The 26593-nt window shown below is 38.3% G+C and overlaps 1 protein-coding gene across 9 annotated transcripts in view; it reads left to right on the top strand.

The window, feature by feature from the left end:
• KYAT3 (kynurenine aminotransferase 3) overlaps positions 1–20667 on the top strand; it is a 59056-nt gene extending 38389 nt beyond the window's left edge. For 4 of the 9 annotated variants that reach the window (XM_034653827.1, XM_034653830.1, XM_034653828.1 and 1 more), the window contains 6 exons: positions 4915–4991; positions 6362–6451; positions 10258–10444; positions 12688–12764; positions 13030–13116; positions 17059–19255. In XM_034653827.1, coding sequence (XP_034509718.1) covers positions 4915–4991; positions 6362–6451; positions 10258–10444; positions 12688–12764; positions 13030–13116; positions 17059–17304 — 764 coding nt within the window. In that variant the 3' untranslated portion in view covers positions 17305–19255. Of the gene's footprint in view, positions 1–4914; positions 4992–6361; positions 6452–10257; positions 10445–12687; positions 12765–13029; positions 13117–17058; positions 19257–19362 lie in introns of those variants that run through there. The other 5 variants (XM_034653825.1, XM_034653826.1, XM_034653831.1 and 2 more) reach the window with 4 other exon arrangements.
• Positions 20668–26593: the final 5926 nt, after the last annotated feature.

Here is a 26593-nt window from a genome sequence, read left to right as displayed (position 1 = left end):
TCATGGAAGAAAACTAAAAAATTGATTTTTTAAAAAAAATTCTACACATTAATTTGATCGCCGAAGTTCCAATGAGCATACTTTGAGAACTACTGCAAGACGTGTGCCATGGCAAGGGAATTGGTTACATGATTGGATTTGTTTTATAAAGCTAAGAACCAGCTATAGGTGAGGATCCGAAGTGAGTCAGATAGGCTAGCAATAGAGTTGACACATGTGGGCTATTTAGAAGTCAAAACTATGTGTGTGGGGGCGGGGAGTATGGCATTTGAAGATGGGAAGGGAGCAAGCAAGTATGCTTCTGAGATCTCTGGCCCGGCCCCCTCAGCAGTGATGAGGCTCTTAAGCAGAGGTGGAGATATGCTGAAAGGGAGCAGATCTATGGGGAGTAGGGAATATTCCTGCCTCTCATGCTTTAGTCTTCTTAAGTTTCAGTGTCTGTGAGACATAGAGGAGAAAATGTCTGGAGACAAGTGGAATTATAGGCCTGATAGTCAGGATCAAATTATGAGGGCACACTTTGGGCAGTCATCAAAATTTTGCTGAAGGTGGAACTCATGGAAGAGAATGTTCTCAGGGAGAATGGGTAAACGGAGAAGACAGCCAGAGATTTGCAAGGCGCGGTGGTGCCTTGACACACCAAAATGCTGTTACATGTCAAAATTGCATTAGGGTTCATCTTCACCCTTCTTGTGTATGGTCTCTGTTTCAGGTCATTTGAACTATTTCCAGTTGAAAATCAGATCAATATGGACAAATAATTATTTTTTGTAATTTTTAATAATTAAGCAGAGAGAGGAAGAGGCATCTTTCTAATGAATATAATTCTGTTTAACATAAAACATGTTCATGTCTATGCAATAATGCATTAAATCTTTAGAGTTTTACTTAACTGTTTAGCAATATTTTTCCAATAGATAACTTTAAATGATGTTGAGATTTATTGTTTGAACCTTTATTATATTGTTTATACCTCATGCTATATGATAAGCCCTTAATAGTAAAAATGTAGCAGATATTTGCTGAAGATATCAAGACATAAATTTTTAACTCAGATTTTTTAGTTGTAACAGCCCATTAACAAGAAAAAAAAATGAGTTTACTGTTTCATTATTTACAGAGTGCAGTTTGGTTCCATGAAAACTTAGCTATTCTTCAAATACAGTGCCCTTTTTTACACGAAAGATGCAAAATGGCTATTTCATCAATTTTCAGAGTGTGATAGTAGTTCTTTACTATAACACAGTAGGCTTTCTAGTCATTCATCATGAATTAGCATCATCCTGATGCTTTCACTGAGACCATTTTCCCTGGAGTAGCGCTCTTCCTCATATCTCTCATCTTTATCTGACTTCCACTGAAGCCTAAGCCACCTGTGAATAACTCATGTGGCTGCTATGGCTGATTGAAGGATCATGGGTCATAGATGAAAAGTGCAAAGACCAGTTTCCTTTCAGATATAAATGCAAGTTTGACTCAACAACACTAGATATCGGAGTTTGTTGTTTGTTGTTGTTGTTGTTTTTAGTTTTTATTCATTAAAGTAATCTATACCTCATCCATGGTGAAGCTCGAACTCACAACCCCAGGACCAAGAGTTGCATGCCTTTCTGACTGAGCTGGCTAGATGCCCCTAGGTTTTTTTGGTTTTGTTTTTGTTATTAAATAATCTGTACACCCATCATGGAGCTTGAACTCACAACTCCAACATCAAGAGTTGCATGCTCTACCAACTGAGCCAGCCAGGCACCCTAGATACTGTTTTTTTAAACAATCAGACCTACAAAGACTTTTTTTTTTTTTTCCTGTAGATTCACACACAGTGCTGTGGTCTTCTGTTCTGTCTGTTTACATTAAGTTCTGTGGCTCTGAGATGAGAGGACATGCGCATCCAGGTGTTTTAAAATTCCTTAGGGCCCTTTTTACTGAAGTTGTAGAATTTGTTCTTGGGTCGGATTCTTGATTCAAATGTCTCCAGGTTTCTGTAAAATGACATTTCAGTCAATAAAAGAAACCTCTGTTTCTAGAAAAAAAGATATATTATTACATTGATATTGATACATAAATCTTTCAGTATTTAGATAACCAGTATAAAATTCCTTGTAAGTTATTCAGCTGATTAGTTTACTGCTGGAAAAAAAGACATCCACTTTTAAATGGCTAAAATAGTCATCAAATTACTTAGCTCTTTTTAAAAAATATTATACCTATAAGTATATTGATATTTTCTGAAAAAAAAAACACCCTACACTTGACGTGAATAGTTTTGATTCCCTTTGTATATAACTTATGAAAACATGTTGAGATTGTATTCATTTCTCTGGGTGATTCTTATTTTCAAAGAATTTCTAAGTATTGTTCTTACTACTTGACCTTCTTGGTTTGGGATATGTATTACCTTATTTATTTACTGAAAGAGAATATGTGTGCACGCGTGCATGGGGTGGGGGGGTAGAGGGAGAGGGAGAGAGAATCTTAAGCAGGCTCCACACCCAGCATGGAACCCAATGTAGGGCTCGATCTCACCACCCTGAGATCATGACCTGAGCCAAAATCAAGAGTTGGTTGCTTAACTGACTGAGCCACCAGGCTATATTATTAAAGGAGGTGATACTCTGCATTATACATAGTTTAGATCTTCTCTGGTCAAATAGGAAAATGGGACATGTGTCATGTATTATTTTGGATTACTTTGGCAGACTGGAAATGTCTCAGAATTTAAAAGGATATGATATATTTATATCAAATGTTGGAATATTCTTTCTTTGAATGGACCCTCTAGATATTTTCTTAATTTATCTTTTTGGTTTTTGTTATACTCCACAGAGAATACACTTAGAGCTTTTCTGGTTTATATAGTTTTCCTACCTTTACAAATATTGCCAGGTGTTTCACAATGGACTAAGATTATGTATGAATCCGGGGCGCCTGGGTGGCACAGTGGTTAAGCGTCTGCCTTCAGCTCAGGGCGTGATCCCGGCGTTATGGGATCGAGCCCCACATCAGGCTCCTCTGCTGTGAGCCTGCTTCTTCCTCTCCCACTCCCCCTGCTTGTGTTCCCTCTCTCACTGGCTGTCTCTATCTCTGTCAAATAAATAAATAAAATCTTAAAAAAAAAAAGATTATGTATGAATCCATTTTGGAAATTTTGTTAGCTACTTTACTTGCGTATGGGAAGATTAAGGAAACAGTAGCTTAGACCCCACAGAAATGGCTTTGTTTTCTCTTTGTGTATACCAACACTCTTAAAACAATAGAAGAGTATCTATTGTGCCTCTACAAAACAAGTGAAAAACTCATGGGATTGCATGTGAAGAACTTCACGACTAAATTACTTGAGGAATCCAAAGAGCAGTGTAGGTAACATTCTTGGAAGATTCACAAGGGAATGGTTTACCAATGTCCAGCAAAATTCACAAGTTTTTACATTCTATACCTCTATGACTTTGTTACCTGCATTCCCTTCGCCCCAAATACCTTTCTTCCCCTTCTCTGACTGGCCAAGTCCTATGTGGTCTCCAAGTCTCAGCTCAAGCATTACTGGCTGCAGAAAGCTACCCCTAACACCTTCTTCTGTCCTTGCTCGATACTCCAGCCTGCTACGATTACAGCACTTAGCACACTGTATTATGGTGGTTGTTTTACTTTTCTCCTACCCCCACTAGACATTAAATTCCTTGAAGATAGGAACTGCTTCTTTCTCATCTTTGTTTCCTCTAGACCTAGCTTAGTCCCCGGCACCTGGTCATTGCTAATAAACGTTTGATAAGTAAATAAGTACAAGAATGAATGATTTTTTTAAAGATATCAATCAACTTGAAAACCTTTATGCAGTCATTTCTCATTATTTGTGGAATCCATATTTGTGAATCACCTACTCACTGAAATAGATTTTAACCCCAAAGTCGGTACTCTTGGCACTTCATTCATAAATATGCAGAAAGGGACAAAAAATTAGAGTCACCTGATAGGCATGTTCTTAGTTGAGGTCAACAAGGCAATGCTCTGCTTCTTATTTCAGCTCATACTATAACTAAGTGTCCTTTTCATGGTGATTTTATTGTTTAAAACAGACCCCAAGCATAGTGCTGACGTGCTGGCAAATATTTCTGAGTGCAAGAAGGCCATGGTGTGCATTATGGAGAGAATAAATATGCGAGAGGAGCTCCATTCAGGCACAAGTTCTAGTGCTCTTGGCCTTAGAGATATTAAGGGGATGATACACAAAAGGTATGGGCTTTGGGGAGGAAAGAATGTCCTAAAACTGGTTGCACACCTCTGCGGATATACTAAAAACCATCAAATTGGACATTTTAGAGAAGTGAATTTTATGGTGTAGGATTTATATCTCAAAGTTAGCAAAACACACCTGCACATGCATGCACACCCAGATTGCAGGGCCCTGCCCGCAGAGTTTCTGATTTAGTAAATCTGGGATGTAGTCCACTAATTTGCCTTCCTGACTGGTTCCCCACTGAGACTGCTATTGCTGGTGTGGGGACCACATTTTAAGAACCATTGCCTTAGGAAGCCTGGAGAAATAGACTCGCAAAATGGGCAGAGCAGAGGTGAGTAAACAATAACCAGGACCACAACCAAAACGGTGCCACAGGAAGAGAATATCGGATGCACAGCGACCGCTGACACAATGCTGGGTGCCATGGCTTGTGTGGCCCCTGCCGGGACTCCTGCCCCTGGAAGTAATTTTGCTACTTTAAATTACTTAATCTATCACATATTACAGTGTTTTCAAGCACTGTAACATTTTCAATTGTGTTTGGGTTAAAGTTACATTATATTTAAAAACCTACTGAAATACACTGACTACACTACATTTATGTTTTTAGATTATACTGAACATAGATTGATTGGCAAACAATTACTTAACCGTTTTCTTTTCTCTTTCCTGTTTAGCTACTTTTCCAGGTATGTGGGAGAGAACAATAACAATAGGAAGTGCCGGAAAGACTTTCAGTGTAACTGGCTGGAAGGTAAGATGCAGAAGGATGTAATTGCTTAGAAACAGGCATGTATTTATTTCTCATAGAGTTTCTGTATGTTTGTGTTTTCAATGCATATATATTCACTTTATACAGGTTTTTATATTTACTGATCTTTTCTTGATTATTTACTCAGCTTTCATGTTGGCTTTTATTCTTTTTGAGAAATGATCATTTCTTTATTATTTTAAAGTTTTTATTTAAATTCCAGTTAGTTAACATAAAGTGTAATATTGGTTTCAGGTGTGCAATGCAGTGATTCACAATTCCATACAAATCCCGTGCTCACCTTGACAAGTGCACGCCTTAATCCCCATCACCTGTTTCCCCCATTCCCCCCACCTCCCCTCTGGTAACCATCAGTTTGTTCTCTATATATAGTTAAGAGTCTGTTTCTTGGTTTGCTTCCCTCTCTTTTTTCCTTTGCTCATTTGTTTTGTTTCTTAAATTCCACATATGAGTGAAATCATATGGTATTGTCTTTCTGTAACTTATTTCGCCTAGCATAATACTGTCTGGCTCCATCCATGTCATTGCTAATGGAAGACAAAATAGGTACTTTTTCATTTTATAAGTAATGAACTAATGGCACTCTTTTTTTTTTTTGCAAGAAATGTTCAGATTATTGTGTTTTAATATAAAAGGAGGAAGAAAATAATATATAATAATAGCTAATATTTTGGCACTTACCATGTGCCAGGTTCTAAGTGCTTTACACATGCTCATTCTCATAACGGCATTATGAAGTGAATATAATTTATTATCCCCATTCAACAGGCAGTAAAACTAGTATAGAGAAGTTAAGTAAGTTGCCTGAGGTTATACTGCTAATAAAGTCAAGCCAGCGCAGTCTAGCTTCAAAATCCTCGTACTTAAGCACTGCGCTATGTAATACAACAGCAGTTTACCCAGTTGAAACTTGGTTTTCTTCCAACCGGCTCTCCTGAACATGGGCAAGAGGCAGGGAGTATCAGAAATGCGGCCTGGAGAACCAGCTTATGGAAGAGTCCCTTAGGCCTTCATTCAGAGTTATTTTTATCTAATTCAGGTAACCCTTGTGACCAGTTTTTAGACCTTCAGAATATCAGAAGTGCAAATTAGAAAAGAAAAGGATAATAGCAATCAAGAGTAGTACTGTTTACCTTCTGAACGCAGAGTTTAGTGACTCCAGTGGGAAACTTTCTCAGAAAGAACAGTGTTGAAATGATGAGTAAATACTAATACTGCACTACTTTCATAGTATGAACATTTTAGACTTGAACATATTTGATAATTACATTAAGCTGAGCTACTCTCTCAGATTTGGTATGTACAATTAGATTTGTGTTTTGAAATCTGCTTTTTATCTTTTCCTTTTCCAGCTTGGCTGGTCCATTGGTCCTAATCATTTGATAAAACATTTACAGACAGTTCAACAAAACTCCGTTTATACTTGTGCGACTCCTTTACAGGTAGGTATTAATAGTAACATGGGGTTGCAACATGGTCTTTTGGCAAAGGTGTTATTTTTAGTCTGTGTATTCTAATTGGCTTAGTTCTACCCATGATGCTTTCTGAGCTGGGCATCTAGTATTGTTAGGGAATTTAGGAGCAGACATCTATTCTTGCTATCAAGAACAGCTTTTTTTGTTGTTCATTTAAATACATCAGGTTTTAACTGAGCACTCAGGCATTGTGGGTGGGATTGATCTGTACACATAAGAAGCTCTCTATGTGTATGGCAGTTTATTGCAGAAGATAGGGGATAGTCATCATCCATCTTTAGAATTAATTAAACAAACCATGGTTTATCCAAACACTTAAATATATGAGTTTTGTATTAGTTTCCTATTTTTCTGTAACAAATGGCCACAAAGTTGGTGGCTTAAAACAACACAAATTTTTTATCTTACAGTTCTGGTGGCCAACCATCTGAAAGGGTCTTATGGCTAGAAACAGGGTGGCTGCATTCTGGTGTTCCTTCTGGAAGCTGTAAGGAAGACTTCGTTCCTTGTCTTTTCCATCTTCTAGGGGCTCCTCACATTCCTTGGCTCATGGTCACATCACTCTAACAAGACTCTGACTCTCCTGCTACCTTCTTTCCCTTATAAAGATCCTTATGATTATATTAGGCTCATAGAAAATCCAAGATGATCTCTTCATCTCAAGATCCTTAATTTAAACCACATGTGCAAAGTTCATTTTACCAGGCAAGGTAACATATTTAGAGGTTCTGGAATTTTTTTTTTTTTTGGTTTTTTTTTTTATGATTTTTTAATTTATTCATTTGAGAGAGAAAGAGAGAACAAGAGCACAAGCAGAGGGGAGGTTCAGAGGGTGGGAGGCCTGATGCAGGGCTTGATCCCAGGACCCTGTGATCATGACCTGAGCCGAAGGATTGAGCCACCCAGGCGCCCACAGGTTCTGGGTTTGAAGACCTGGACACCTTTGGGGGCCATTCTGTCTGTCACCATGACTATTTAAAAATGAAAAGAAAGGAAAAGAATGAGGAAGCTCTGTAATTATCAATATGGAAAGATTTCCAGAATATACTGTAAAGTAAAAAAAGCAATGCAGGGCAGTATGTATTTATGCTATATCCTGTATAAGAGGGGGAAAGCATTCACTTGTATTTTCTTAAAGGATCTGTGGAAGGATCCATAAGGAACAAGTAAAAGTGGGGTGGGTGTTAAGACTTTTTAATGTATATCTTTTTTATATTGCTTTTTTTAAATATATATTTATGAAACAGGGATCTATGTGTCATCATTCTGTGAATAATCAGAACACTGAAAAAAATTTCTTTTTCTGGAAGGCAGTTAAAAAGCCAAAAGAGTGAAATATATTGGCTACAGTAAATTTACTTTTTTGCTTCCTGTCAAAAACATCTACTGAATGAGAAAAAATTTTATTTTAAAGTTCTTTCTCCAGTGACTCTCTAAACCAGTATCATAATAAAGACTAGTATTAACTTTTGGTTTTATATAATATTAAATTCATTTTATCTACTCAAAATAAATCTATTCACTTATTCAACAAATATTTACTGAGTATTGGAGATATAGCAGGAATTTCTTTCCGAAAAGCTCTTTTTGAGCTTATGGCCTAGTGGGGATACACAGATAATAAAGAAGTAAATATTTTAATAATATGTCAGATGTTCATAGATGCAACAGAGAAAAACACAGCAGGGAAGAGGAAGAATAAATATAAAGTGCTAAGGGGGAGGACATACAGTGTTAAATGGAGTAATCTTTGAAAGTCTCCCTGAGAAGATGACATTTGAGCTACAAACTGAAGCTTAAGTAGTCACATGGGTGACCTAGAGAAGAACCTTCCAGACTATGAGAAAAACAAGTGCAAAGGCCCTAGGGTAGGCAGTCTGGCTGTCATGTTTGTATCTGTGAAAAGCACGAGAGTGGGACGGGATGATCATAGGACAAGAGTAGGAGGAAATAAATCAAAGGGGTAGCTGGGAGCCAGATCAAGTAAGGCCATGTTCGTCACTGTGAAGGCTGAGTGAGATAGGAAGCCACTGGAGAGTTTGAGTACAAGAGTGACATGATCGAACTTGTACTATCAAAGGAAACTGGCTGCTTTATTAAGTCAGAAGACTGTTGACGTGATCCAGGAGACAGACAGCAGTTGACTGAACCAATACAGGGATGGTAAAATGGTGGAACGTGATTGGGGTCTGAATATATTTTGAAGGCAGGGCTGAGAGTTTTTGCTATTGGGCCGTGTGAGGAGCATGAGAAAAAGAAAGAAGTCCAATATAAGACTATAGTCAGGAGAGATGTTTATGTGTCTTGAGCTTTGACTTTTCTAGAGCAATATCTCCTGCTATGGGGAGTGAATAAATTCCTGAGAACAAGAAAGATGCAGCTAAGAATTTGGAACATCTTTTCCTGACCCCTCTGGTCCTCCCTTTCAGCTAAGTGCCTGGATTTTTCCATGCACTCAGACAACCATGTTTGGAAACTGGCCCATGCTTCCAGGGGAACCCCAGATTCCTAGGCTGATGCAGCCTGATGCTTATTTATCCAAGATTTTGTTAGTACCGGGAATTATGACTAATTCTTTTTTCCTGCTGGCTTCTTTTGGCATGCAGTCTTCTCAGTGACCTTACCCTTCTCTGTCTCTCCATGTCCTCTCTTTCCATGCTCTCTTGCTACTCCTCAGCCACACCAGACTCAGTTCTTCCAACAGAACAAACTATATCCTGCCTTTTTCATGTATTTGTTTCCTCATCCCTCCCACTTACCCTCTCCAGAACACACCACCTGGAATCTCCATAAAGGCAAGGACCATGTTTATCTTATTTACTGTTATATCCCCAGTGTTTTATCACAATGCCAATATTTAACATTGGTATTCAGTATATGTTTACTGAATGTTTTATCCTTTAATTCCTGATACCTCTTGGTTCTGATTATTTTCCTTAAAATTTGGCCACTTTTCCCTTCTATTGCAATGATTCCAGGTTCTTGATTATTTGCTTACATTTCCTTCGTTGCGCTGAGAACCAGTATTTCTGAGTTGTTTCAGTTTACACTCACCTACCAGTCTGCTGCCCTCCTGCTTGTACAGATCCCTGCTCCTTGTATGTGTCCTGATTCAGACTTGTTTACCTTTCCTGACCAGTTGCCTCCTCAGACGCCTACCTGACCTTTAACAACATTGGTTTGTCCCCTTGGCCCACTATCTCTCCTGTCACTTCTGGCTTTCTTGAGGAATGATACAGAAGTGACCCCACATACCCCAGACAAAATCCCTGTGGCACTTAGACATTTCTGGGATATGAATGATTAGAACAGGGATTAGAATTCAGATTGGAATGATGACATACCTATGGGGCATGACACAATGGGACAGCTTTCATTTCCACTGCATCCTCCAAGGTAATGGGAAAAGGTCATTTCTCTGGTCATCTTTCAGACTTAGATCTACAAGTCATTCTACAGCTCACCTCAGTGCAAAATAACTTAATGTCTTTTCATTTCCAAGTAAGCCATCTTTATACAATATCTCTTTTTTTAATTCAGATCTTCATGGCTCATTCTCAGTTCTTCACATTAGATTTAATCATTTACATGTAACTAATTCCTCCATTAATTGATACAATCTAACATAAGTTCACAGGATTTCAACTGTAATTCCCTGAATATTTTTTTTTTTGCCAATAATGTTACTCAGGCAATCTTTATTATACCAATAAATTCAGCAATAAATAACATTATCATATTTCCTTTCCATATGTTTCGATCTTAACATGCAGGAAGCCTTGGCTCAAGCTTTTTGGATTGACATCAAGCGCATGGATGACCCAGAGTGTTACTTTAATTCTTTGCCAAAAGAGTTAGAAGTAAAAAGAGATCGGATGGTACATTTACTTGAAAGTCTTGGCCTAAAACCGATAGTTCCTGATGGGGGATACTTCATCATTGCTGATGTGTCTTTGCTAGGTTTGTAAGGGTTTTTGTTATTTCAAATATATAGCAACTTATATGTGAAATTATATAAGAATTAAGGAGTAAAGATTGGTGTCAAAGCCATATCAGCATTTTCTCTATGGAAAAATGGCTTTTCGCAATGTCAATGTTTGTTGTTGTTGTTTTTTAATGATCAGCTTGAGTTTTAGGTCCCTGAACCTTAAATGTGATAGTTAACATGGTTTTGGAGTCAGTTCTTTTAGGTATTCCATTAAACATAGAATTTGTTGTCATCTTGCTCTAGCGTGGAATTTAAAACACAAGTACATGAAATAATATATGAACCCAGTGTTCCTTTGAGTAAATTTCAGTTTCCTTTTTACTTAAGAAAAATAAGATTTCTGGAATGCTGATGCTATCAGGTAATGTTTGCTATTTTAGAATATACTGAAATGAAGTAAAGAAGGAAAATAATATTTATTGAGAGTCTACTACATGACTAGCACTTTCAAACACACTTTTGAAGAAAGCATTGTTTGCTCCATTTTTAAAGATGTGAAGACTTAGAAAGTTTTAAATAACTTGCCTGAAGTCACATAGCTAGATTCCAAATAGTTTTGTCTCCAAAAAGCAATGGTCTTTATATTACCTGAAACTGTTTAATGTACTTCTGACATGCCATACTAATCTAAAATTAGAAACATGACAAACATTCTATATATAACCGATTTTCTTTAAAAAAAAAAAACTATAATGTTAATAATAGTACATTTAAAAGCATAATTTATTCTTTTTTTTTTGAAGATTTTATTTATTTATTTTACAGAGAGAGACAGCCAGCGAGAGAGGGAACACAAGCAGGGGGAGTGGGAGAGGAAGACAGGCTCCCAGTGGAGGAGCCTGATGTGGGGCTCGATCCCAGAACACTGGGATCACACCCTGAGCCAAAGGCAGATGCTTAATGACTGAGCCACCCAGGCGACCCTAAAAGCATAATTTATTCTGACAGAAGTTGACCAAATAGTTTGCTTTAAGGTTCTATCACAATAAAGTTATATTCCACTGAACTTGAAAAGCCTTTTATATATACCAAATTTTATAAGGCTGGAAACTTTTGATTTTATAACAAAACAGTGACTATTATTTTTTTCATTTGTTGTGAGAGAAGCTGAGGCCATGATGCCCAGAGATTTTTGCTGTCCTGTTGTCTGAAAGCTGTATATGTTTGACTCTCCCAAGCTCCATTCTTATATAAAACCCCTTAAGATGTCCTATACTCTGAAGTTTAGAAATCACTTTTCCTATGCTACATCTAAATGTATAGATCATTTCATGAAATGATAAAAAGAAGTAGCTGTTTTCATCATGTTAGGTTTGCTTTTGAATTGGAAATTCATAACATTTTCAACATGAATTATTTTTATTTTTTATTATTTTTTAAAATATTTTATTTATTTATTTGCCAGAGAGCACAAGCAGGGGGAGCAGCAGGCAAAGGGAGAAGCAGGCTTCCTGCTGAGGAGGGACCCAATGTGGGACTCGATCCCAAGGACCCTGGGATCATGACCTAAGCCAAAGGCAGATGCTTAATGGACTGAGACACCTAGGCATCCCACAACATGAATTATTTTTATAATAATTGATTTATATACTTGGTCTGCTTCCAAAGACCATTTAGGGGCGCCTGGGTGGCACAGCGGTTAAGCGTCTGCCTTCGGCTCAGGGCGTGATCCGGTGTTATGGGATTGAGCCCCACATCAGGCTCCTCCGCTATGAGCCTGCTTCTTCCTCTCCCACTCCCCCTGCTTGTGTTCCCTCTCTCGCTGGCTGTCTCTATCTCTGTCGAATAAATAAATAAAATCTTTAAAAAAAAAAACCATTTAAGCTAACTTACATTAAAAAGTTTTCTATGTAATTATATATATATATATACACGAAGGTGTATAATAGAGAATTAGTGTCACATAGGAGAGGGAGGAAGCAAATTTTTCACATAGGTTCATATAGTATTGTGACTAGCATTAACTTGGGACTGAACTTTGTGGCTGCAGGGGCAAATAGAAAATGGAATTAGTTACATAATTCTTGGAAATAACTGTTCTTAAAAAAAAACAAACCTATCTGTGAATTCTTCACTTCCAACCCCACCATACAGTATGAGACTTCAGTAGTTTCTGTGACTATTTTCTGAGAATATTTTGAATCTTGACAGATTTAAATAAAATACATCTTGTCCTCAGATATAATAGGCCATCTAATTTTCATTGTTGTTTTAGATGCAGACCTCTCTGATATGAAGGACAGCAATGAACCTTATGACTATAAATTTGTGAAATGGATGACTAAGAATAAGGTAGTGTTTATCGGCCTTTGAGATACCGTGCTGTATTTTATGGTTAACTTATGAAGAATACTTGCTGACATGTTTTGAACAATGTTAACTACAGTTTTGTTATATGATATTCCATTTATGGCTGTGTGGAGGATTTTTAAAACATTTTTCTTTTTGGAAGTTGTTGTAAATATTTAGAAGTATTTGTTTTTAATGCTTACCTATCCTAAAATAAAATTTGAAGTTGAAGTAGTTTTACTATTTCATTTTTCTCTTTATTTTTCAGAAACTGTCGGCCATTCCAGTTTCAGCATTCTGTAATGAAGAGACCAAATTACAGTTTGAGAAGTTTGTGAGGTTTTGCTTCATTAAAGTAAGTTCTCTGTTCTATTCAAAAACACGTTTATGATGTCCTTCCTTCTGATTTATAAAGCACCTTTTTTTTTTCTTGCTTAGGAATTGCTCAAGTGCAATTTTTAAATTTTGGCTTGCTGCCACGAAATTAACTGCCTACCAGTACAAAACTCAACACTTTTGAAGTGTTGAGTTTACTGTATTACAGCATAATCAGACTCCTTACCATGTAAAAATACAATGTCCAGCATATAGTAAAAAATTACTAGACATGTGAAGACATAAGAAAATGTGACCCTTGGGGCACCTGGGTGGCTCAGGCAGTTAAGCATCTGCCTTCAGCTCAGGTCATGATCCCAGGGTCCTGAGATTGAGCCCTGAATCAGGCTCCCTGCTCAGGGGGGAGTCTGTTCCTCCCTCTCCCTTTGCCCCTACCCCTGCTTGTGTTTTCTCTCTCTTGCTCTCACTCTCTCTCAAATAAATACATAAAGTCTTAAAAAGAAAAAAGAAAATGTGACCTTTAATAAACAAAAAAAGCAGTCAGTAGAAACAGAACAAAAGGTGACCCAGATAAGGGAAATAGCAGACAAGGACTTTAAAGCAGATATTGTAAGTATGTTCAAGAAAAAATAAAGGAAAATATAGTCATAATGAGTGAACAAATTAAAACTACAAAAAAATCAAGTGGAAATTCAGGAACTTAAAAGTGTAATATCTGATATGAAAAATGTATGGGGCTTCGTGGAACACTACATCAAAAGCTAATGATGTACTGTATGGTGATTAACATATCATAATAATAAAAAAAAGAAAGAAAAAAATGTATGGGGCTTAACATACAGAGGATTGAGGATATCAGGAATAAAGGACCCACTTGGATTACAAATTCATAGAATTATCTAATCTGAAAAACAGAGGGAAAAATTATTTTTGAGAAATGAACAGAGCCTTAAGTCTATGAGACAATATCAAGTGATAATACATGTAATTAGAGTACCAAAAAAAGAGAATGTGGCAGAAAAAGTATTTTAAGACGTAATGGCCAAGATTTCCTCATATTTGGTGAAAAGCAACTTACTTAGAGATCTAAAAGTTAAGTGAACCACAAGGTATAAAGAAAACCACCCTGAGACACTTTATACTCAAACTGGTGAAAACCAAGGATAATAGAAAGATCTTGAAAACAGCCAGAGAAAAACTGTACTTCACATGCATATGAATTTAGCAGCTTCTTATCAGAAAAAAATGGAGACCAGAATACAATGAAATGACATCCTCAAAGTGCTGAAATAAAAATATATCAGCCCAGAATTCTTTATCCAGGAAAATAGCCTTTAAAATGCAAATGAAGTATATATTCCTGACAAATAAAAGCTGAGTGAATTGCTTACCATCAGATCTGTACTAAAAAAAAATCTGAGGGGAACCTGGGTGGCTCATTTGGTTAAGCGGCTGCTTTTGGCTCAGGTCATGATTTCAGGGTCCTGGGATCGAGTCCCACATAGGTTTCCCTGCTCAACAGGGAGTCTGCTTCTCCTCTCTCTCCAGCGCTCCTCCTGCTCTCTCTCTTTCAAGTAAAGAAATAAAATCTTTAAAAAAAAAATCTGAATATATGCATCATTGCTATTTTTAAGATGTTATTGCTACTGAAGACAGGCTTAATAAGATCCAGAAACTCTTTTTACCAACACATTCATCTATAAACCTAGTCAGAATGATGTAAACATCGTTTTCAACTTCGAGAGGCAGTCTACAAACTCTGAAAGACTCATCTAGAAGAGAATAAAAATGTTAACAACCTAATAATGTCAATATTTAATTGAGTAAAATGTAGAAGAGAGAGTAAGGCCATTAGTATTCTCATCTTACAGTGGATCTAGAAATAGAGGTGTTTCTTTTGAAGTTATAAGCAGAACAAATAAAAGAAAAAAGGTAACTTAAGACTTCCTGTTTTAAAATCATAAACACTGCCCTTTCCCATTCTCTTCTTGGAAATTATGGGAAAACAACTAGGAGAATGGAAAACAGATTCACAAATTCCCCAGTAAATGAAGAAGAGTTGCCAAATACAGTGAAGGTAAAGGGAAGACACCTAGAAAGTCTCTTGTGCTTACATCTTCAAGTTACAAACAGCGCCCGCAGGCAACCTACTCATCTAGAACAAAAGGACAATAAGTACACTGGCTGTTGGAGCTTCTCCAGACTCATTTAGCATCATGCAAGGCAAGAAAGAAACATACAGCTATATCATCTAGAACCTATGTGGGGCAGGGTGGAAAGGAGATTCTAGTTGGGTTATAGATTTTCTCATTCATTCCTGTCATTTTTGCTCGAACCTGTGTTGGGGCAATGTGGAGGAGATAGATTAAATTGGAGGTAGCCACTTAAATTAGCTGGGAGGAAAACCAAAACCGAAACCAAACCCCTCCCCACCACTGAAGTCCACATCAATCATATTAAACTTTACTATGGACCAGGGAGAATTTCCGTTGTCTTCTAGTGCTCCCTGGCTCCTCACTTACACAAATCTGCAGATACATCTTCAAATCATAGACAAAGTCAGTAGATAGCATGTTCATTACCCGGAACAATAGGAACAGTAGGTGTGCTAGCAGTAGATTACAAAGGTAATTCAATCAAAAATGACTAATGAAAAGGAATCAGCTATGAATCTATAAAAATATACTATTAGGAGAAAGGAAAAGGTACAAGGAAAACCAAATGTCAGAGAATATTCAGCCAGAAAAATGTTGCTATAGAGCAAATAAAAATTGATAGTTCAAATTCAAAACCTTTAAAATGAGATTAAAGCAGAGATTTAAAAAGTTCAGGGAAGATATTGTCAGATAATATAAGAAGATAAAATGGCAACTTCTCAGAGCTCAGGTACAAAATTGAAGGGAAAAAATCAAGCTATTGGTAATTGGTAGTGACATTGGAAACAGCACAGAGAACGCTGAATACTTCTGTAAGCATTTTAAGGATTGAGAAAAGTAAGCAAAGAAGAGTGGAGAGGAACAAAGGTTTTTAAAGTATTAGAAAAATTATGGATGCAGAGGACAAGTGAAATATGTAGAATCCTGTGGTGGGGGAACAAATGGAACCTGAAAATAATTTTATAACTTTAAGAATGCTTTCCATTAAAAAACCCAAAAACAGGTAAATCTAGCAATTGAAAAGGAGTGCCTTGTCCAGGAAAAATTGTCACAGAATGGTTAACACTGAGATATATTGGACTTAAAGAAACAATCCTTTGACATCTACACAAAAAGACCAAAGCCTTCATGGGGGTGGGGTAAGAGGATCCATGTGGACACACCCCATTTCCATCAACACTCAATATTGGAATATAGGGGAGCAATACCAAGAAGTCTCCAGGGAAAGTTACCAGAGCTGACTCAACCTCTATGAAAGGCTAAAAATAAAAGGATGGCAAAACATGCCAAGAAAATGGAAATTTAAAAAAAAGCAGGTGAAATTTAAGGCCAAATAAGCCAAAAAGCAGCACTTTACAATGGTTATGGGTAAAATTCTCAGCAGCTCTCAAATATATGAAAGGATGTCCTACTTTAGTCATATTACAAGAAATGAAAATTCAAACTGCAACAAGATTTTATTAATTTGGAAACAGCCGAACAACTAAAAATTTCCATAAAATACTCTTAAGAGTGGGGCTATAATTTGTAATATCTCTTAACAATGGTTAGTTTGACCATTTCCATCCAAATATAAATGCACATACCTCTTAACACAGAAATTCTACTTCTGGGATCTTTTTCCTGTGGATTTACTTGCACATTTTGAATGGCTTGTGCTCAAGGATTTTCCGTATTTGTAACTCCCTTCTTTGACAGTGAAAAAAACCTTGGCTCTCATGGAATCACTTCTTTAATCAGTCCCTCTGTATGTGCCACTGCCCCTCCAGCCACCACCACTGATGCATGCCTTTTACCCCACTCAGGCTTCGACACTTTATACCAGGCTGCCACTGCTGTCACCTCTTGCAGAGATGCCCTCCTCCAACTCTCCAACACTGCACACCGGGCTGCCCTGTTACCCACTGCATGGAATCCTTCACCCCTCATACGCTCTGACAGCCCATGCCAGTCTATGTTGGCAGTTGCCTGCCTCATCCTGTCTAGGTTCTAACACCCTGCACGGAGCCATCCCGCCATACAGATGCTGGCTTACCCCGCTTGGACTCTGACATACTGTTCCAGTCTACACCGCCACTGCCATCACCAACACCTCATGCCACCCACATTAGAAACCCTCTTCACTCCACTCGGGCTGCTACATCCTGCACCAGGCTGCCCAGGCTCCGCCTGCCTCCATATGTAGACACCTGCTTCACTCAGCTCCACCTAGTGGCTCTTCAAGTAAATCATTCTGCAGAGAGGGAAGAGAAAAGAAGTAGAAAAAGCAGAAGAGAAAAACAAGAGCTCGATTTTCACTGCTTTCTGTCATTTTAATTTTAACCATCTGCTGGTATTGCCTATTCGAAAAGCAAATTAACTTTATTAGTAATTGTAACTGAAACATTGAAGGGAATGGGCATAGTAGTGTGAACAATTTTTCCTCATTCAGAGCAGAGAATTTTGAATTTTATCTGAAGGTGATATATAAGGAAATAGAACTAAATGTATTATTTAGATCTGGGAGGTAACCACTAGAACTAAAACCAGAAATTGCCACGAAAAGTTGTCTTGGGGGATGGTGGGCATTGTAGGAAGGAGTAGGGAGAGGAGGAGCAGATGATTCTTACTCTGTGTAAGCTCTTCTATACTCTGATTTGCTTCCATAACTATATATTAATTTGATCGTATTCCTTTTGTAGTTCTGCCTTTTCATTTTTACTTTGAAATGTTCTCTTTGCTTGAGATCAGATATTCACTTAAATCTTCATTTAGTGCTATTATGTTTTATATTTTTCCTACTTTACCAAAATCTGTCTTTATTTTAAAGTGAACAACTCATTAGAGTACTATCCAAAATTGAATGAATGATAGCTGTAATTTGCTCAACTTGCCTATTTTCAATTAGGCAAATGCCAGCTTAGTAGCACCATTCACCATGATTTTGTGTCAGAAAGAATCATCTTCATATTTGTAAAGGTCATTTTAGGAGAAGAGAGACTGCAGATTTTAATGCTTTTAGTGAACTAGTATTTTCAGTAAACTTTTCTGAGCAGCAAGGAAAATAATTTTTTCAGAAATATTAGCATTGGATATAAATGTTGGCAGTAAACACAGTCAATAAATATCATGTAATTTCTCAAATGGAAAGGATTTCCCCCTTATGAATTCCTTTCGTAAAGACATTCGAATACCCCAACTGGAGATTGAGTCTCAGTCCTTTAATCTCCCAAGCTTATAGCTGGACATCATGAGGGGTGTCAGGTTATGCAGAAAAGGGGGTGAGGTGAGAGGCAAGAAAGCAAAAATAATAAATATTGGTCCCATGAGCACATCCTTCAGACTCACTGCCGGCATCAGTGTCATTTACGAGTCTGGGTCTCCTTTGGCTTTGCAGGCTGCTTGGGCTGCTCCAGTGGTTATAAATAGTGAGAGTGTCCGCACTGGTGTATGTGGTTTTGGCTGGGATCAGATTAAACTGTTTTTAGTCTGAACTGCATTTAACAGTTTGTCGATCATTTTCTTGGTGATGCTTTTTGGCCGCATGCCAGTTGATTTTTACATTTCTTTAGTGTCAGGATAGTAGCAATAAATTGGCAGCCAGTATCACAAAACAGTATGATGTAGTGATCACTGTCACACTTCTCTAGCTCCTCTAATATTGAATTCTTATGAGGTTCATTCACTTTTCCAGCCAGGCAGTAATGGGATATAACATTAGAAATAATTGGTTTGTTTGATTTACTGCTGGAATGGTTCCTTAAGGAGCTTGGGGCCTGTGTACTCGACCACCAAGGCGAGGGAAAATGCTACGGATGCCATTTTCCAGTTTCTTCCCATGCTCCTCCCAGAGTTTTGGCTTTATATACAGGCAAGGCTTTCAATGGCTTGTTTCCTGAGAAGGCATGATCCCCCAGTGAACACTCTGGGGTTCAGTGCTGCGGAGGCCAAGGATGGGCTAGAGCCCAACTGGGCCCTGCTCAAGTTATCAGGTGTTGAAGAGCGCTTGGTTCCCAAATCATTACGTGACTTTTCCTGATCCGTTGACTTTGGTATATTTTTTATATTTAAATATTTACTTCACCTTGAATTGATTTGATATGTAATGAGATTATTTCATTTATTTACAGAAAGACAGTACACTGGATGCTGCTGAAGAAATCATTAAGGCATGGATTAGACAGAAGTCTTGACACAAGCAGACTTCTTCTATTTGATGACCCAATATGAAATTGTTATTTAGTGCTGCCATTTGCTGGATATTGAAAAACAAATATTTTAGTGCCAACGAAATCTGAAGAAATAATTCCATTGTTGTTCCAAAATCCGCCGGGGTTTTTCAGTTGAAATGTGTGAAAACACCTGCCACTACCATTTTACATCAGGCGGTGTAGCACTGTAGATAAGAATTGTGAGATGCTGGTTGATGCTTAACCTTTCAGTGCTTCAGTGCCCTCATCATAGAAGGGGAATAAAATATAGCACCTACTTTAGATGAAATTTATGGGTAGAGCTCACAACTGGCTCAGTGGGTAGAGCATGCAACTCTTGATCTTGGAGTCATGAATTTGAGCCCAATGTTGGGCATGGAACCTACTTTAAAAAATAGCACCTAGTTTAGAAGAAGTTTGTGAGGATAAAATGGATTGATATAGGTAAATAAATAAACCCTCAACTAATGTTAGCCAATTCCATCTCTCCACCATTGTGTGAAAACTCTTAGCCAGTTATACCCCCTCAACTCCAAGTCCTTGCTTTGTCTACCCACATGTAGTTCCCTCCCCCTCGTTTACCAAGGGCTTTGAGCTTTGCTCACAGTTTTGTTTCTCTGTCCCAAATACTGTCATCATCCACAGTGGCTTCAAGGTCCACATGGATTACCTAGGCTTTCAGTACTTTGACCTCACCTTTGGCGATGTTCACCTCTACTCCACTCTCCATTTCAGCCACCCACAACCTTGGGTACACCCTGAACCTTTCATCATTTAAGGCTGTACCACCTATGAGATAATAAATTAGTCATCTCACACTGTACCCACCTATCCCTATAGTATTCTCTTAGTGTGTCTCATCTGCTTTCGAAATATCACTTCTTTAAACTCACTATAATTTCAGCTCTGCTCTTTCTCAAAAAAATGGTCTATGGCCCTCTTATAGCAGAATCAGAATCAATCTACGAGAATAGATTCTGGTCTTCATCCTAGACCTGCTGAAAATAACTTCAGGATCTGGCCTTTCCAAGGTGATTTTTATACCCACTGAATTTTGATAATCACATGGAACCCTCTATTTTATTCCTGTCAGTCCCCTTATATTTTCCCTACTGAGCTTGGATTGCATCATCTGTCACTTCAGCCAAGATACTTTGGTGCCTTGAATAACTTGCCCATTGTTCTATCTCACCTAACTGGTCAAAAAAAAAAAAAAAAAAAAAACCTAAAACTCCACCCTAAGATTGAAACTCCATGCTTGCACTGGGCTGCTGAGTACTGCTGTCACAAAATACGCAATTGTGAAGATGCCGACAACCAAGAATGCACATCATTAACCTTAACCAGATTTAATCCTTCCATGATACCCTAATGAGATTTCTCTACCTTTTACCGCAGCAGCAATTCCTAATACTCTCCTGTTCTCTACCATAAAAAATATCCAACCTCCTTTCTCTTTACACCTCAAATTCCGCCACGACCGGCACAATTAAATCACAGCTAATGACCTCATCTCCCACTTGTGAGAAAAACAAAATGTAAAACAGAAGAACCAGACCAGCACCACCAACAGAGATCCTACCAAAAGGCCTGTGACCAGCATTCATCCTTAATTCATTTCATCCAAGGGGGTTGGGGCAGAGGGGGGAGGATTGGTAGGAAGGCAAAACCAGGTCCAGTCATGCAGAAGGAAACCCAGGACCTCAAAAACCAACTACTGCATAACAGTATAAATCCCATGTATAATTTTTAGCCTGTCCACTCTTGCTGGGGATTTGATACAGTTTTTACCAGGGTTTAAATTTGCTCTTTGCAGTCCTAAACTTGTCCAATGCTAATCCTACCACCATGTCTTCTCGCATTCTCACTTTGTTCAGCTCATTCTCTTGTATCTTCTACAGCCAGCCTCTACTGGCTCCCTTCCTCAGCAGTGAGACATCTCCAGATTTCTCTCATATTAGAAAATCCTTTCCTTAATGCTGTCTACTACCCTATTATTTCTTCCTCTTCAGGGCAAAATTTCTTCCTTCTTTCCTCCTTTCCTCCCTCCCCTCTTCCTTTGTTCCTTGCTTTAACAAATATTCATTGAACTTACACTATGTGCCAGACACTATTGTAGGCACTTAGACTGTATCAGCCTATACCTGCTTTCTTGGGCTTTCCTTCTAGCCAGGGGAGGGAGACTAATTCATAAATATAATGAAATGTATTGAATTAAACTTTTTTATTGTTTTTATTTTAACTCCAGTATAGTTAACATACAATGTTGTTAGTTTCAGGTGTACAATATAGTGATTCAACAATTTTATATGTTACTTGATGATCATCACGATATTTACTCTTAATCCCCTTTACCTCTTTCACCCATCCCCCCACCATCTCCCCTCTGGTGACCATCAGTTTGTTCTCTATTGTTAAAAGTGTGTTTCTTGGTTGTTTCTCTCTCTCTCTTTTTCCCCTTTCTCATTTGTTTCTTAAATTCCACATATGAGTGAAATATGGTATTTGTCTTTCTCTGACTTATTTTGCTTAGCATTATACCCTCTGGTTCATCCATGTCATTGCAAATGACAAGATTTTGTTCTTTTTTTGGCTAAGTAATATTCCATCTTCTTTATTCAGTCACCTATTAATGGACACTTGGGCTGCTTCCATAGTTTGGCTATCGTAAATAATGCTGCAGTAAACATATCTAATAAACATATATCATTTCAGATTAGTGTTTTTCTATTCTTTGGGTAGATACCCAGTAGTGTGATTACTGGAGCATAGGATAGTTCTGTTTTTAATTTTTTGAGGAACCTCTGTACTGTTTCCACAGTGGCTGCACCAGTTTGCATTCCTAGCAACAGTGCACAGTTTCCTTTTTCTCCATGTCCTCACTGACATTGTTTTTTATTTTACTCTTTCTGACATGTGTTAGGTGATACCTCATTGTGGTTTTGATTTGCATTTCCCTGATGATGAGTGATATTGAGCATCTTTTCATGTGTCTGTTGACCATCTGGATGTCTTCTTTGGAGAAATGTCCGTTCATGACTTTTGCCTGTTTTCTAATTGGATTATTTGTTTTTGGGTGTTGAGTTATACCAGTTCTTTATATATTTTGGACACTTACCCTTTATCAGCTATGTCATTTGCAGATATCTTCTCCCATTCAGTAGGTTGTCTTTTAATTTTGTTGATTGTTTCCTTTGCTATGCAGAAGTTTTTATTTTGATATAGTCCCAGTAGTTTATTTTCGCCTTTATTTCCTTTGTCTCAGGAGACCTATCTAGAATAATTTTGCTATTGCCCATATCAGAGAAATTACTGCCTGTGCTCTCTTATAGGGTTTTTATGGTTTCAGGTCTCACATTTAGGTCTTTAATCCATTTTGAGTTTATTTTTATGTATGGTGTGAGAAAGTGGTCCAGTTTCATTCTTTTGCATATAGCTGTCCAGTTTTCCCAGCAACATTTGTTGAAGAGCTTTCTTTTTTCCCATTGCATATTCTTGCCTCTCTTGTTGAAGATTAATTGACCATATAGTCATGGATTTGTTTCAGGGCTTTCTATCCTGTTCCATAGATCTATGTGTCTGTTTTTGTGCCAGTACCATACTGTTTTGATTACTATAGCTTTGTAGTATAACTTGAAATATATAATTATGACACCTCCAATTTTGCTTTCCTTTTTCAAGATTGTTTTGGCTGTTGGGAGTCTTTTGTGATTCCATACAAATTTTAGGATTATTTGTTCTAGTACTGTGAAAAATGTTGGCATTTTGATAGGAATTGCATGAAATCTGTAGATTGCTTTAGGCAGTATGGACAATTTAATATTTGTTTTTCCAATCCATGAGCATGGAATATATTTCCGTTTGTTTGTGTCATCTTCAAGTTCTTTCATCAGTGTTTTATAGTTTTCAGAGTACAGGTCTTTCTCCTCCTCATTTAATTTTATTCCTAGGTTTTTTTATCCTTTTTGGTGCAATTGCAAATGGGGTTGCTTTCTTAAATTCTCCCTCTGTTGCTTCATTGGTAGTGTATAGAAATGCAACAGATTTCTGAACATTGACCTTGTGTCCTGTGATCTTACCAAATGTTAAACTTATACATGGAAATTATATGAAGAAAAGAAGTAGAGGGGCGCCTGGGTGGCGCAGTCGTTAAGCGTCTGCCTTCAGCTCAGGGCGTGATCCCGGCGTTACGGGATCAAGCCCCACATCAGGCTCCTCCGCTGGGAGCCTGCTTCTTCCTCTCCCACTCCCCTGCTGTGTCCCCTCTCTCGCTGGCTGTCTCTCTGTCACATAAATAAATAAAATCTTTAAAAAAAGAAGTAGAGAAGGATAGAGGAGAATGAAAGTGTTAGAGAAGCGATTTGGAATGTTAAACACTTGGTCAGCTAGGTCTCATGGAGGCAGACTTACAGGAGAGGAGGGAGGGAGCCTTATGTAGATCTTGAGGAGGAACATTCTAGCTAGAAGGAATAGCCAGTGCAAAGACTCTGTGACAAGAGGCTGTACTCAGCATGTTTGATGAGTACCAAGAGTCTGGTATGGCTGGATGTAATAACCAAGCCACAAAGCAGCAAGTGTGAGGTCAGAGAAGTAACGGTGTAAGGATAGTGTTAGGATAATGGTTTAATCCAGAGAACCAGGGTGACACTTTATACTTAATTTTTAACATGTAAAATAATGTTTATGCCAAACTGGGAACAACCAGTGTGTTCAATAGTCAATATTTGGGGGATATGTTAATAAAATGGAATAGCATACAGCAATGAAAATTCACAACATACAGCCAAACACATGAATGAATTTCATCAGTACTGTTTTCATAGGGTTTCTTCACAGGTTCTTCAAAGAATAAGCTGGAGTTCTCAGTAGACAGTGTTCTATAATAATAGAATCTGGTACTGTGATTATTGAAGCCTCAAATGCCTGCCCCAGCATTTGGGGTTCTACAACTTCTGTGGCCACTGGAGGGCTTCCATGTTTTGGTCCAATAGTCAAGCTTGGGAAAGGTCCATAGCAAACTCCTTGTCTCAGTTAACCAAGGGACAGAGGTTACCACCCTTTCCACTTGGCTAGGATGAGGCGAGTTGAGTTGGGGAGGAGGAAGGCATGGATTTTAAACATGGGGGTCTGTGGTGACTAGTACAATATTGGACCAAGGAAAATTTAAAGTCTGGCCTAACATCTCTAGGAATTTAGAAGCCCAGGCCAGACCTGAGGCTTCCAGATACCTAAATAGATATCCAGGTCTAACTGTGGTTAGAGACACACTGCTACAGTGTGAAACCCAAAAGGGGTTGGAAAGAAGGGTCTGCAAGATCCTAAGACTGACAGAACAAGAGCACCAGGATCGGCTTTGGCTGGTTTGTTCTGCTCACACCTAGCACTTAGCTCTATGTCTTATCCTGGTTCCTGGTGATCACCATGGCAGCTGCTGCTCAGAGTAGTTAGACCCTAACTCTAAATCCTACCTGCCTTGCACTCTTTTGAGTTGGAGTTCCCAGCCCCTTCCTCCTTCATTGAAGAATGGGTGCTTGATCTTCTCTTGGTCTTTTATTCCTCTTTCCTGCTGTTGGGAATACACTCCTCATCATCTGTTCTTGAGGTCCTTATATCTCTTCAAAGTATCACTCTGGCTGCTATGTTGAGAATAGACCGTAGGGTCAGCAAAGGTTGAGATAAGGAGACCTATTACACTATTTCACATAGAAGATCACCTTGCTGGCAGTGGATGGTGAGAAATGGTCAGATTCTGGATGTATTTTTTAAGGCAGGACCAAGAGGATTTGCTAACAGAGTATATAGGAGACATGAGACAAAATAAGAAATCAAGAATGAGTCCCTGGGGGAGTCTGGGTGGCTCGACTGAGCATCTGCCTACAGCTCAGGTCATGGTCCCGGGGTCCTGGGATCGAGCCCCACAGCAGGGCATCAGGCTCCCTGCTCCCCCCTTCTCCCCCTGCCTCTCCCCCTCTCCCCCCTGCTCATGCTCTCTTTCACTCACTCTCTCTCACTTGCTCTCTCTCAAATAAAATTAAAAAAAAAAAGAACGAATCCATGGAATGTGCCAATTGCCAACAATAGAATTTATATCATTGACTTACTTTGACAGTACTGTTAATGGTATAATCTCCCATTTTCCACCCCTCTTTATGTTTTTTCTTATGCTTCCTTTTTGCCATTAAGAGAGATCCATATTTTACATCTCTTATATCCTTTTCCTCTACAGTAGAGAGTAATAAATCTTAAAATGATATATCAAGAAATAAAGACATAAGTGAAATAAGAAAACCTTATTTATTTAATCCTAACCTTAAAGTTGTGTATACCTTTGTTGTCTTTGGAAACTTCTGAAGCTTCTTTTTTATTTTTTTTATTTTTTAAGATTTTATTTATTTATGTGACAGAGAGACAGCCAGCGAGAGAGGGAACACAAGCAGGGGGAGCGGGAGAGGAAGAAGCAGGCTCCCAGCGGAGGAGCCCGATGTGGGGCTCGATCCCAGAACGCCGGGATCACGCCCTGAGCCGAAGGCAGCCGCCTAACGACTGCGCTACCCAGGCGCCCCATGAAGCTTCTTTTTTAATGTTGTCTTTCTGAGCCATTGACTCTACATTCCATCTGGGAGCTAGGTATCTGCGTCTTCAGAGGTACTGCTCTTCCTCTTCCCTGTGCTAAGGTAAGCTGGATACTTCAGCTCTTACCCGCCCCCCCTTTTTTTCTTTTCTTTTCCTTTGAGAGTGGCTTTTGGGTTTTAGTAATCTCTACTTCAGGGCCTTTAGATGTGGTCCTGGTTCTTCTCATTTTACAGATGTTCCCCATGCTTGTGCCCATAGTGGACTCTTTTGGTCTGGATATTGTCTTCCTTCATTCCGCCGTACTTCTTTGTCTTTTTTCTGTAACTTATTTTTCTGTTTTTCTGTAACAATGCTACCATTTGTTCTTACTTTACTTCAACTGCATCTGCCTAAATATTAATATTAAATAATAATGTGCCAACTATTCTAAGGGCACGAAGGAGCTTATTTTTTTTCTGTCTTAGGAAATAAACCAAGTTTTCTTGGTGCTTCTTCTGGTGGGTTGTTAAGAAACTGAAATAAAATCAGTAAAAAAAAGTTTTGTCAGTATTTAAAATACTTCCTAATTTTCATTACT

This window comes from Ailuropoda melanoleuca, chromosome 2 (genome assembly GCF_002007445.2).
Source record: "Ailuropoda melanoleuca isolate Jingjing chromosome 2, ASM200744v2, whole genome shotgun sequence".
Classification (NCBI taxonomy): Eukaryota; Metazoa; Chordata; class Mammalia; order Carnivora; family Ursidae; genus Ailuropoda; species Ailuropoda melanoleuca.
The sequence above is the reverse complement of the archived record's forward strand: the minus strand, read 5'-3'. Positions and strand labels throughout refer to the sequence as shown.